Below are 14,008 nucleotides of genomic sequence, written 5' to 3'. Positions count from 1 at the left end.
CTGGCCATTGGACATGTCAGGAAACCCTGAAGGGCCGTCTTCATTCCAGAGCCCCCCGTAGGGTCAGCTAAGGTCATCTGGCCAGTGTTCCAGCTTGATTTCTCCCTCTGTCCTATCTTGTTTCTTCCCTCTCGCTTCTGCAAGTACTGATCCCAACGGTACCCCTAATAAACATCCCAACACTAAACTCCATCTGGGTCTGTATCCCAGAGAACCAACTTGCAGCATGTATCAGAAAACATTCCAGTACTTGGGGAGGATTTTTATTTGAAAATTACTGGTTACACATATAACATTTTAGAATCACCAAATAAAATACAAAATGGTGGAAACAAGGACTTTGTGGGTGAATGTGGTTACCTTTGGTGATATGACTGAGTTAAATTAGAAATTAGAAAATACCTAATACTGTGGTTATTGATCAGTGCTAAGCACCAAAACTTGTAGGTTGCAGCTAAGGTGGGTCTTAAGAAACAAAAGTATGCTTTATGTACTTATATTAGAAAAAGAATTAAGTTAAAAATTAATCTAAGTTTCCAGCTTAAGAATTGAGAAAAAAAATCTCAAAATAAATGAAAAGTTGAAGGAAAGAAAGAATAATATAATGAACTAGAAAATGTTTAAAAAACCAGAAAGGATCAGTCAAGCCATAAAAAGCAAAAAAACACAATTACAGGTGCTGCAGAGTTTAAACATATAAGATATTGTGAATAACTTTACATCAATCAAGTTCAAAACTTACAGGAGATCCACTCCTAGAGAAATAAAACATACCAAAAATGACTCTATAGAAATAACAAATTGAATAGTCCTAAAATAATTACCAAAAATTAACCAGACATTGATGGTTGTACAACACTGTAAATGTGATTAATGACACTAATTGTATGTTTAAAAATGGTTATATGGCAAATTTTATGTTATATATATTTTACCACAATAAAAAAAATTAAAAAATAAGATCTTCAGTCTAAAAGACAATTGATCACACATCTGTCCTTCATTATGAAATTCCCTAGAAGGGCTCCTATTTTGAAAAAGTATATTTTCTCTCCTTTCTCTTTTAGAACATATAATATTGTCCTTCTGTATTTTAACCATATATCTATTTTTTTTTTCTGGAGAGGGGCTGCCTCTCTCTCATATAATGTCATTTACACTAAGGTATATTTTTTGTTTTTCCTATTAGTTTTCTCTTACTATTTACTATTTTAACCAGAGGTCTTTGGGTATGGAACCCAGTTCTGTTAAAGGAAGTGGTGAGACAAAATGGCAACTTCACACACTTCAACTAAATAGAATCCCTGATATAATTGGACAGGGGTATATAATTTGGGGAATAGTAAGAAACATCTGTGACAACTTTGTCTTGCACCTTAGAAAATGTGCTTTGTCTCTGGAGTCTCTCAAGGCACAAAAACTGGGAGACAGCTTTTATTGGTGGCCTGTACCTCTGATTAGGTAAGAAAAAAAAATAATATAATAAAAATCATCCTTTTGTAAGAGCTTAGACTCGTTGGGAGAAGTTGGAGAAAATAATCCAAATAAACATCTTGTATGTGTAAATATTTGTTGCTGGTGTAAAGAAAATACAATATAGCTTATGCAGTGCAAAGACTATTGGAGAAATGCCTTCAGAATAGACTTGACCTCATGGTAGAATCACGGTGCTTACTCAAAAATTGTTGAGGCTGAGGGCTGTCCATTGGAAGCGTTCATAACCACATGGTCACTGTGAGTAATATCTGGCTATGTCATTTTGAAGTGCACCTGAGGGGAAAAAAGAAACAACATGTTTAAAAGTTTTAAAGTCCTCCTCCCTAAGGCAATGCATTTCTAGATCCACTTCTTTATGTGAAGCAAATCATATCACTACTGGAGCCACAATTTAAAAACCAGGGATGTATTTATTCTATGGAGGAAGTAGCCCCATTAAAACCCTCAGTGCGGCTGAGCTTAATACCAAACAACCTGTAGATCCACTTGAGTTCTGATCATTCTGATTCACAGATATGTTTTAACACTATATTAAATTGATAAGCAGAATCATTTTACTGACTCAAAACCTGGAGATATATTAAAAACAGGGTGACAGAGAGGCTGGGAAGTCTAGTGTCTGAAAAGGGTTTCTCATTTTCACACATAAAATGAGCACACCAGATTTGGATGGTAATATCAGGTTGTCATCCCTATATTTTATAAACTCGGACTGACAAGCATTGAAACACTGGCATATGGGTATGAAATATGCTGGCATTTAATTTGTGCAGCAAAGCAGTTATAGGGCCTATAGAAATGTGATCTGTGGATGGTGGGTCACAGGAATGAAAAGAGAATCAAAAGCTTTAACAAAGACTCAACTAAGCAACTTCGAAAAAGAAAGATGATACCAAATAATAGGACAGGTCTTTGCCAGGCCTTTGAGTTCTTGAATTCTACAAATTTCTAGCTGAACTGGAAGAAATAAAGGTTTTCTGATAAATGTATAATCAGAACATAAAGGAAATGAAATGCTGTCAAGTTTCTCTGTTCCACAATCATCAGTTTTTAGTAGCTGTATTGTATCTCAGTTCCTTGACAGATGTGCAGAACAAAATGAAATGTCAAGGTTTGTGAGCTGTTACCTCAAAATGTATTTCTTTGAAAAAGGACTTCAAATGTCATTTTTTCCCCCCAAAGAAGACTGTGAAATGTTTTGTTTGAGTCTTTATAACAAAAAATGTACCATCTATCTGAGGCTGACTTGTGTCAGGACCTGGGTCACCTAAACATAGGATTACGGGTCTATTTTATAAAACCTGGGACCAAATACATTTGTGGGTGCTGTCAACAAAGTTATCACGAGAGATAATGGACATCACACATGAAATAGAAAAGCACTGAGATACCTACCTTCATGTCAAGTGTACTTTCATTTTCTCTTGTTGCTTGCTTACTTGCTACCCACCTCCAAACAGCACTGAATATGAAATGCTATATATTAAAATGTCCCTTAAGGAGAAAAATAAGAAATTCTCCAAGAATGCGTGGACCCCCACTGGGTGAAATCTGAGGCTATTTCCATTATAATGCAAGAATTTTTAAAAAATAAGGCCTTTAGGGGGGAGGCTAATTGCATATGATCTCTCTCCTCCATTTTTTAAAACTAGCCATATTTTGTGTGGTTATCTATTATGTACTCCCTTGGTGAAACTAAAAACAGCCAAAAAACAAATGGAAATACTTTTAACTTTCTACTGCTTGACGGTCCTCTCAAAATCACCTGGTTCCTTTCCCCATAACTCTTCTCAATGTAATTTTTTAAAAGAAAAAAATTTTTTAAATTAATTTATTTTTGGCTGTGTTGGGTCTTCGTTGCTGTGCGCAGGCTTTCTCTAGTTGCAGCGAGCGGGGGCTACTCTTTGTTGCAGTGCGTGGGCTTCTTATTGCAGTGGCTTCTCTTGTTGTGGAGCACGGGCTCTAGGTGCACAGGCTTCAGTAGTTGTGGCACATAGGCTCAGTAGTTGTAGCTCACGGGCTCTAGAGCACAGGCTCAGTAATTGTGGCACATGGGCTTAGTTGCTCTGTGGCATGTGGGATCTTCCCAGACCAGTGCTCGAACCCGTGTCCCCTGCATTGGCAGGTGGACTCGTAACCACCGTGCCACCAGGGGAGCCCAGAAAATGTTATTACTAGCACCTTTTAACCAAAATGGCCTTTGCTTCATGGTCTGCAATAATTGAAACCGAATACTGAAAACAAGCTTTCTGTGTATAAAAGCCTTGATTTGACCCTTCTCTTTCTCATGGTGTAGACTATACTCTGGCTGACAGCAGAAGTGAAAGAAGGCATCTTTTTCATAGGGTGGGTTATGAAGAGAGTCGAGATGACTGAACGCTTGTTAGCAGAGTCCTTGTGGATGGGCTGAGCCTGAATCGAGAGGCCCAATCTCACCTCTCTCTCTCCTGGAACCACTGCTGACCTGGAAAAATCACTTAAGCTTTCTCCGCACTGGCTACCGCATTTGTGAAATGAGACAATGACCTACCTCATAGGAACTAAGTGATGGCCACAGGCTGCAGGTTTAAAACATGCTGAGCTAAGTGTTGGGTGTGATTATGATGCTGCTCAGAGATGTGGCCTCTTAGTCCATGGAAAGTAGCAGCATCAGTCAGATTGAATGATGAAAACAGAACATCTCAGAGGCCCTTTTGTGAATCTTGTAGTTTTATCTTAAAAGAAGCCCAGTTGAGACACATTTAGCTCAGTGAACATGGTAACCTGGGTGGCAGAAAGGTGGTTAAAAAATTACTCTTTCTAATCTGTGACTTTGAGAAGTTACCTAGGTTCTTCTGCCTCAGTTTCTCCATCTGAGGGATAATCCAGCTCAGAATGGTTGTGAAGATTAAGAGATAACACCAAAAATATTTAATTCATGGTAAGCAGAACATAAGACCAGTGAGTGGTAGGTTTCTTGGCCCTCTTCCCCCTCTTCTCTCGGGCATGGTTCATTATAGTTCCTCCAATGTAGGTTAAAACAGTCTAGTACTTAAACTCCAGCTTGTAAATAAAACCACCATCATGGAATTAGATCTTACTAAGAGCAACAGAGCAATAAAAGCTCACCTGCATGGATAAAAGCCAGCAATCAGTGCTTCAATATATGTAGAATTCTGGCTCAAGACTGTACGTTCATTCTCCCTGAAGTGCATGGTCCTAGTTCAATCCCAGTAACCCTCAAACTCCTCGTCTTGAAAGCAGGTCTAACTTTGTGTACATACTGGCAGGTATACTACCAAAGTTAAAGAGTGCTGGAGAGTTAGAAAGGATTTTTGCTTTTAACTTAACGGAATAATGAATATTCTTTCCCCTTATCCTTTCAGAAATCACCCTAAACAGCAAGGATATCGGGAAATAATAAGCCCAATCTTTGATGAAATCAGGAGTCATTTGAAATTCCAAGTGACAAAATATCTGGACAGGCTACATTAAGCAACTGGATCCAGTGGGCTGTGGCATGACAGAGATGGTACGTAAGGGGAGCAGATCTCAGCATCATGGGAGAACATAGCTCTCCAACTAAGGGGCAAATGCCAGTAAGGAATCATAGAATCAATATCTTTGCCTGAAGCATGTAGATTGGTGAGGTCCTAGGACAAGAGAGATTTTGAAATGCAAGCACCATTGACTGCCCATCTCTGCAGGCTAGGGAGGAATACAGGCTAAATGAACATGTGTTCTCGATTTCTCTCTCACTTGCTTATTTTTTCTCTCTAGGCCATGTGGAACTTCTGTGTTAAGCACAGAGAATTCCCTTTAGCCTCAAATGATGCCCTAGCCACAACTATCCCACAGATATATGGTCTAAAAAAAACTCAAATCAAAGGTGAGTAGTAGGAATAACAGTAATAAAAAAGTAGTATAGGACCTGTAAAATACACAAAAATGAAGACAAGGAATAAGATGAGCATATGATGGATGATAAAATACTCACTGAAAAGATGAAAATTATTTAAAATATAACAATACATTCAAAGAAAATGTAGTAGAACAGTCAACCTGTGGACATCCAAGAGTATAGGAAAACGTGGCACAGCAACGATGATGAAACATGAGTTGACAGAGGCCGAAAGTGAAATGGAAGAGAAAAATGAAAACATCAAAGAAATGATCATTCTAAAAGGCAGCATGAAGATCAGTCACTGCTGAAAAAACACTATGAGACATGGAGGATAGGATTGAGAAAGCAAGGCAAATAACTGTATTAATGAAAAATTTAAAAGGATTAAGGAGATAATAGCTTTATAAAATAGACAAAGGACAGCAACATATACATTACAGATAGCTGTAAAGAGGAGAGTCTAATCAAATAAATTCAAAGATGTAATTCAAGCAAATGCTCAGAAATAAAAGACTTGAATCTAGAGATCAAGAGTGCATGATGTCCTAGGAAAAACTAATGAGCTTCAAAATACAGAAAGAATCCTTTAAGAATCCAGGAAAGAAGATCAAGTTTTATCAAATTAGAGATACAGCAGGAAAATATTTCATACAGTTAACCCTTGAGCAATGTAGAGGTTGGGGCGCTGATCCTCTGGACAGTCTGTATATAACATTGCAGTCACCCTCCATATCTACAGATCAAACCAACTGTGGATCATGTAGTACTGCAGTACAAATTTTTAAGAAAGTGAATACAAGTTAACCTGTGCAGTTCAAACCTGTACTGTTCAAGGGTTAACTATATTTACAATAAGTCTGGGATTCTAACTCCAATGCACAAGATGATATAGAGCCTTGTTTTCAAACTTTTATTTGTACTGTCACCCACAGTAGTAAATACATTTAAATTTACATTGAGTACCAGTACAGATTCACTGTCTACATTTATATTCATCTATCCTGAAAGGAATTTAATGAAATATTTACTATTACTAGGAAAGATACATTGCTATTCTTCGCCCATTCCGTTCTTTTCTATTTCATTTCTTAAAACATGCTGGTCATGACTGACTAAATGGATTTCATAGGCCCACTAAGGACTCAAAACCCAAACTTTTAAAAACAGTATACAAAGAACAAACTTTAGTCAACTACAGATGCAAAAAGTATCATTTAACACAGGTAAGTAAAATAATAGAGGTTTAAGTATTTTTAAAGATTTGAAGGTAAACAGTAGAAGAAAAAACCATTTAAACAACTAAAATTTGTTGGTAGAATGGAGAAAAGGGAAACATGTTGTCAGTGTTTGTAATGTGGAGTCAATAATAAGGAAATAAAGTATTCCTGGAAGAAATTAAAGCAACACACAAAATAATGAACAAAAAAAACAAAAATTACAGACTACAAAGTAAAAGATTTTAAAAGAAAGGATACTAAAACTGAAAGCATAACAGAACTAAGATAAAATATACCCCCTAAGGGCTAAGAGTAAATCTCAGAGCTAAACCTAACTATAATACTTGCCATTTTAGGAGACACATCTACAATCTGATATCAAAAGATAATCAAAGACATATCAGGCAAGTGAAAACTGGGGACTTAATTTCAGTTTTGAACCAGGTTGGATTCAGGGCCAGAACCATTAAATGAATCAAAGTAAGGCACGAGTGTTGTATGAAAGAAGAGAAGGTTAGCACTCCCCTTGACAAGGATGGAAGAGGTCCTTGGGCCTGACAACATGCAAATGGTTAAGGCACTGCCACCTGCTTCAGGGCATCTAACCATCATTTTTTGGTAAATTTAAGAAAACTGAAACCATATCCAGCATCTTTTCTGATTGCAACACTATGAGATTAGAAATCAATTACAGAAAAAAAAATGTATAAAACACAAACACGTGGAGGCTAAACAATATGTTACTAAACAACCAATGGATCACTGAAGAAATAAAAAAATACCTAGAGAAAAATGAAAATGAAAACACAACAAGCCAAAACCTATGGGATGCAGCAAATGCAGTTTGAAGAGGGAAGTTTATTTGAAAAATCTCAAACAACCTAACCTTACACCTAAAGCAACTAGAGAAAGAAGAACAAACAAAACCCAAATTATTAGAAAGAAAGCTTAAAGATCAGAGCAGAAATAAATGAAATAGAGATAAAGAAAACCAGAAAAGACCAATGAAAGTAAAAGCTGGTTCTCTGAAAAGATAAAGTTGAAAAACCTTTAGCCAGACTCATCAAGAAAAAACGGGAGAGGGCTCAAATCAATAAAATTAGAAATGAAAAAGAAGTTACAGCTGACACCACAGATATACAAAGGATCATAAGAGACTACTACAAGCAACTATATGCCAATAAAATGGACAACCTGGAAGAAATGGACAAATTCTTAGAAAGGTATGACCTTCCAAGACTGAACCAGGAAGAAATAGAAAATATGAACAGACCAATCACAAGTACTAAATTGAAGCAGTGATTTAAAAACTTCAAACAAAAATTCCAGGACCAGATGGCTTCACAAGAGAATTACATCAAACATTTAGAGAATTAACGCCTATCTTTCTGAAACTCTTCCAAAAAATTGCCGAGGGAGGAACATTCCCAAATTCGTTCTCTGAGGCCACCATCACCCTGATTCCAAAACCAGACAAAGGATACCACAAAAAAAAGAAAATTACAGGCTATATCTCTGATGAACATTGCTGCAAAAATCCTCAACAAAATACTAGCAAACCAAATCCAACAACACATTAAAAGGATCATACACCATGATCAAGTGGGATTTATCCCAGGGATGCAAGGATTCTTCAGTATTCACAAATCAATCAGTGTGATACACCACATTAACAAACTGAGGAATAAAAACCATATGATCATCTTAAGAGATGCAGAAAAAGCTTTTGACAAAATTCAACACCCATTTATGATAAAAACTCCAGAAAGTGGGCACAGAGGGAAACTGCCTTAACATAATAAAGGCCATATATGACAAACCCACAGCTAACAACATACTCAAGGGTGAAAAGCTGACAGCATTTCCTCTAAGATCAGGACAAGACAAGGATGTCCACTCTCACCACTTTTATTCAACATAGTTTTGGAAGTCCTAACCATGGCAATCAGAGAAGATGCAAAAAGTATCATTTAACACAGGTAAGTAAAATAATAGAGGTTTAAGTATTTTTAAAGATTTGAAGGTAAACAGTAGAAGAAAAAACCATTTAAACAACTAAAATTTGTTGGTAGAATGGAGAAAAGGGAAACATGTTGTCAGTGTTTGTAATGTGGAGTCAATAATAAGGAAATTAAGTATTCCTGGAAGAAATTAAAGCAACACACAAAATAATGAACAAAAAAACAAAAATTACAGACTACAAAGTAAAAGATTTTAAAAGAAAGGATACTAAAACTGAAAGCATAACAGAACTAAGATAAAATATACCCCCTAAGGGCTAAGAGTAAATCTCAGAGCTAAACCTAACTATAATACTTGCCATTTTAGGAGACACATCTACAATCTGATATCAAAAGATAATCAAAGACATATCAGGCAAGTGAAAACTGGGGACTTAATTTCAGTTTTGAACCAGGTTGGATTCAGGGCCAGAACCATTAAATGAATCAAAGTAAGGCACGAGTGTTGTATGAAAGAAGAGAAGGTTAGCACTCCCCTTGACAAGGATGGAAGAGGTCCTTGGGCCTGACAACATGCAAATGGTTAAGGCACTGCCACCTGCTTCAGGGCATCTAACCATCATTTTTTGGTAAATTTAAGAAAACTGAAACCATATCCAGCATCTTTTCTGATTGCAACACTATGAGATTAGAAATCAATTACAGAAAAAAAAATGTATAAAACACAAACACGTGGAGGCTAAACAATATGTTACTAAACAACCAATGGATCACTGAAGAAATAAAAAAATACCTAGAGAAAAATGAAAATGAAAACACAACAAGCCAAAACCTATGGGATGCAGCAAATGCAGTTTGAAGAGGGAAGTTTATTTGAAAAATCTCAAACAACCTAACCTTACACCTAAAGCAACTAGAGAAAGAAGAACAAACAAAACCCAAATTATTAGAAAGAAAGCTTAAAGATCAGAGCAGAAATAAATGAAATAGAGATAAAGAAAACCAGAAAAGACCAATGAAAGTAAAAGCTGGTTCTCTGAAAAGATAAAGTTGAAAAACCTTTAGCCAGACTCATCAAGAAAAAACGGGAGAGGGCTCAAATCAATAAAATTAGAAATGAAAAAGAAGTTACAGCTGACACCACAGATATACAAAGGATCATAAGAGACTACTACAAGCAACTATATGCCAATAAAATGGACAACCTGGAAGAAATGGACAAATTCTTAGAAAGGTATGACCTTCCAAGACTGAACCAGGAAGAAATAGAAAATATGAACAGACCAATCACAAGTACTAAATTGAAGCAGTGATTTAAAAACTTCAAACAAAAATTCCAGGACCAGATGGCTTCACAAGAGAATTACATCAAACATTTAGAGAATTAACGCCTATCTTTCTGAAACTCTTCCAAAAAATTGCCGAGGGAGGAACATTCCCAAATTCGTTCTCTGAGGCCACCATCACCCTGATTCCAAAACCAGACAAAGGATACCACAAAAAAAAGAAAATTACAGGCTATATCTCTGATGAACATTGCTGCAAAAATCCTCAACAAAATACTAGCAAACCAAATCCAACAACACATTAAAAGGATCATACACCATGATCAAGTGGGATTTATCCCAGGGATGCAAGGATTCTTCAGTATTCACAAATCAATCAGTGTGATACACCACATTAACAAACTGAGGAATAAAAACCATATGATCATCTTAAGAGATGCAGAAAAAGCTTTTGACAAAATTCAACACCCATTTATGATAAAAACTCCAGAAAGTGGGCACAGAGGGAAACTGCCTTAACATAATAAAGGCCATATATGACAAACCCACAGCTAACAACATACTCAAGGGTGAAAAGCTGACAGCATTTCCTCTAAGATCAGGACAAGACAAGGATGTCCACTCTCACCACTTTTATTCAACATAGTTTTGGAAGTCCTAACCATGGCAATCAGAGAAGAAAAAGAAAGAAAAGGAATCCAAATTGGAAAGAAGTAAAACTGGCACTGTTTGCAGATGACATAATACTCTACATAGAAAATCCTATAGATGCCACCAGAAAACTACTAGAACTCATCAACGAATTCCTTAACGCGGGATACTAAAGTAACACACAGAAATGTCTTGCATTCCTATATACTAACAAAAGATCAGAAAGAAATTAAGGAAACAACCCCATTTACCATTGCATCAAAAAGAATAAAATACCTAGGAATAAACCTACCTAAGGAGACAAAAGACTTGTACTCTGAAAACTATAAGACGCTGGTGAAAGAAATCGAAGCTGACACAAACAGATAAAGATATACCATGTTCTTGGATTGGAAGAATCAATATTGTCAACATGACTATACCCAAGGCAATCTAAAGAGTCAATGCAATCCCTATCAAATCACCAATGATATTTTTCACAGAACTAGAACCAAATTTTTTTTTTTTTTTTTTTTTTTTTTTTTTTGTGCGTTACGCGGGCCTCTCACTGTCGTGGCCTCTCCCGTTGCGGAGCACAGGCTCAGGACGCGCAGGCTCCACGGCATGTGGGATCTTCCCGGACCGGGGCACGAACCCATGTCCCCTGCATCGACAGGCGGGCCCCCAACCACTGCGCCACCAGGGAAGCCCCCCAAAAATTTTTAATTTGTATGGAAACCCAGACGACCCTGAATAGCCAAAGCAATCCTGAGAAAGAAAACTGGAGCTGGAGGAATCACGCTCCCTGACTTCAGACTATACTACAAAGCTACAGTCATCAAAACAGTATGGTACTGGTGCACAAACAGAAATATAGATCAGTGGAACAGGATAGAAAGCCTAGAAATAAATCCACACACCTATAGTTTTGTCAGTTAACCTATGAGAAAGGAGGCAAGACTGTACAATGGAGAAAAGACAGTCTCTTTAAGTGGTGCTGGGAAAACTGGACAGCTACATGTAAGAGAATGAAATTAGAGCATTCTCAAACACCATACACACAAAAATATGTAAGGCTATAAAACTCTTAGAGGAGAACATAGGCAGAACTCTCACATAAATTGCAGAAATGTCTTTTTTGATCCACTCCCTAGAGTATAATGAAAATAAAAACAAAAATATGCAAATGGGACCTAATTAAACTTAGAAGCTTTGCACAGCAAAGGAAACAATAAACGAAATGAAAAGACAACCTACAGACTGGGAGAAGATATTTGCAAATGATGTGATGACCAACAAGGTATTAATTTCCAAAATATACAAACAGTTCATATAGCTCACTATCAAAAAAAGAAAAAAACCCAAGCAACCCAATCAAAAAGTGGGCAGATCTAAGTAGACATTTCTCCAAAGAAGACATACAGATGACCATAAAGCATGTGAAAAGATGTTCAACATCACTAATTATCAGAGAAATGCAAATCAAAATTACAATGAGGTTATCACCTCACACTGGTCAGAATGGCCATCATCAGAAGGCCTAAAACAGTAAATGCTGGCAAGGGTGTGGAGGAAAGGGAACCCTACTACACTACCGGTGGGAATGTAAATTGGTACAACCACTATGGGGGACAGTATGGAAGTTCCTTAAAAAACTAAAAATAGAACTACCGTATTATCCAGGAATCCCATTCCTGGGCATATATTTGGAGAAAACCATGGTTCAAAAGGATACATACACCCCAGTGTTCAATGGAGCACTATTTACAATAGCCAAGACATGGAAGCAACCTAAATGTCCTCTGACAGATGAATGGATAAAGAAGACATGGCATATATATACAATGGAATATTACTCAGGCATAAAAAATAATGAAATAATGCCATCTGCAGCAACATGTGTGGACCTAGAGATTATCATACTAAGTGAAGTCAGACACAGAAAGACAAATATCCTGTGATATCATTTATATGTGGAATCTTAAAAAAAAAAGATACAAATGAAGTTATTTACAATACATAAATAGACTCACAGACATAGAAAACAAACTTGGTTACCAAAGGGGAAACATGGGGGGAAGAGGGATAAATCAGGAGCTTGGGATTAACATACACTCACTACTATATGTAAAATTTTGGGCTGGCCAAAAAAATTCCTTCAGTTTTTAAGTAAGAATAAGACATTTTTCATTTTCTCCAAGAACTTTATTGAACAATGTATTCACCATTTTGTTCCACTACTTTCTGCCTTTTTTCAGGCAACTTCATAATTCTGTCTTCCCAAAACTTTTTGTCTGAGGAAAGAACTGTTGTTCCAAGTACCTTTTATAGCCTTCCAGGGAACTGAAACTTTTTCCATTACGAGAATTTTGTAAAGACCAAAATAAATAGAAATCCGAAGGGTGCAATGTCTGGTGAATATAGCAGATGAATCAGAACTTCCCAGCCAAGCTGTAATGGTTTTTGCCTGGTCATCAAAAAAACATGCAGTCTTGCATTATCCTGATGGAAGATTATGCATTTTCTGTTGAGTAATTCCAGATGCTTTTCGTCGAGTGCTGCTTTCAGTTGGTCTCACTGAGAGCAGTGTTGCAGCAAAACCAGAAATGAGTAAATGGCCTTAGGCACATACCAGCCAAACAGGCCTGCAAGAGTTAAGCAGTCTTGGTTATTCTTTAGCTGTTACTACTAACACACACTTGTAGCTACTAGACTTGTCCTTCACAAAGCTAAACAAAGCCAATAACTCTCTGACTCCATATGAATTATACTCTGCACCTAGCATTCTTCTCCCCCTACACTCCTCTGTAGCATTCTGCATTTCAAAAACAAGGTCATGGCTGATAACTTCAGGGACACTGGACCTGGTTGCTGAGCCACCTGATGCCAGCTTTTGGCCATAAATTTGCAGAAGAAGGAAATGCAAGACCTTCATTAGTTTGAGCCTTATCACCTACCCCAGACCATGGAGTCTTAGCCTATAAAACCTTTCCCTGTTCCCCAGGGATGGGGGGGGGCACAGTTCTTGAGGTGGTAGGCTGCTGTGTCCTCTCTTTGCCTGGTAAAGAATAAAAGCTACTTTTTCTCATTCTGCTAAAACTCTTTGTATTTCTTTTTGGCATTGGTGAACAGAGAGCCAAGATTTTGGCATCCGCCGAACTTGTTGGAATTAATCGTTGGATTTCTGGAAGGAGCTCATAATAGAGGGCTCCCTTCCAATCCCACCATATACACAACATCACCTTCTTTGGATGAAGACCACCGGTGGGTGCCTTTGGTGTGGTTGGTGGTTCATTTCACCTGCTCCACAATCTCTTCTGTTCCATGTTACTGTAAAGTATCCACTTTTTATCGCCCATCACAATTTGTTTTAAAAACAGACCGTTTTCATTAGTTTCAGTAGAGAATCGCATGTGGAAATATGGTCAAGAAAGTTTTTTGTGCTTAACTTATGTGGAAACCAAACATCAAAGCGATTAATATAACCAAGCTGGTGCAAATGATTTTCAGTGCTTGATTTGGATATTTTGAGTA

At 37.1% G+C, this 14,008-nt stretch overlaps 1 protein-coding gene and 2 non-coding genes across 3 annotated transcripts in view; 2 read left to right on the top strand and 1 right to left on the bottom strand.

The window, feature by feature from the left end:
* Positions 1-256: 256 nt before the first annotated feature.
* Positions 257-14,008, bottom strand: part of LOC102978232 (ATP-binding cassette sub-family C member 4-like) — a 128,083-nt gene continuing 114,331 nt past the window's right edge. Inside the window, 1 exon segment of the mRNA XM_055089379.1 lies at positions 257-1,770. Within this exon segment, the coding sequence (XP_054945354.1) occupies positions 1,750-1,770 (21 nt within the window). The 3' untranslated portion in view covers positions 257-1,749.
* Positions 7,089-7,214, top strand: LOC112064798 (U6atac minor spliceosomal RNA). Its single transcript, XR_002891668.1, has one exon. It is a non-coding gene; the product is annotated as a U6atac minor spliceosomal RNA (small nuclear RNA).
* Positions 9,061-9,186, top strand: LOC112064797 (U6atac minor spliceosomal RNA). Its single transcript, XR_002891667.1, has one exon. It is a non-coding gene; the product is annotated as a U6atac minor spliceosomal RNA (small nuclear RNA).

This window comes from Physeter macrocephalus, chromosome 13 (genome assembly GCF_002837175.3).
Source record: "Physeter macrocephalus isolate SW-GA chromosome 13, ASM283717v5, whole genome shotgun sequence".
Lineage (NCBI taxonomy): Eukaryota > Metazoa > Chordata > Mammalia > Artiodactyla > Physeteridae > Physeter > Physeter macrocephalus.
Note: the sequence above shows the minus strand (reverse complement) of the source record. Positions and strands in the feature narration are given on the sequence as shown.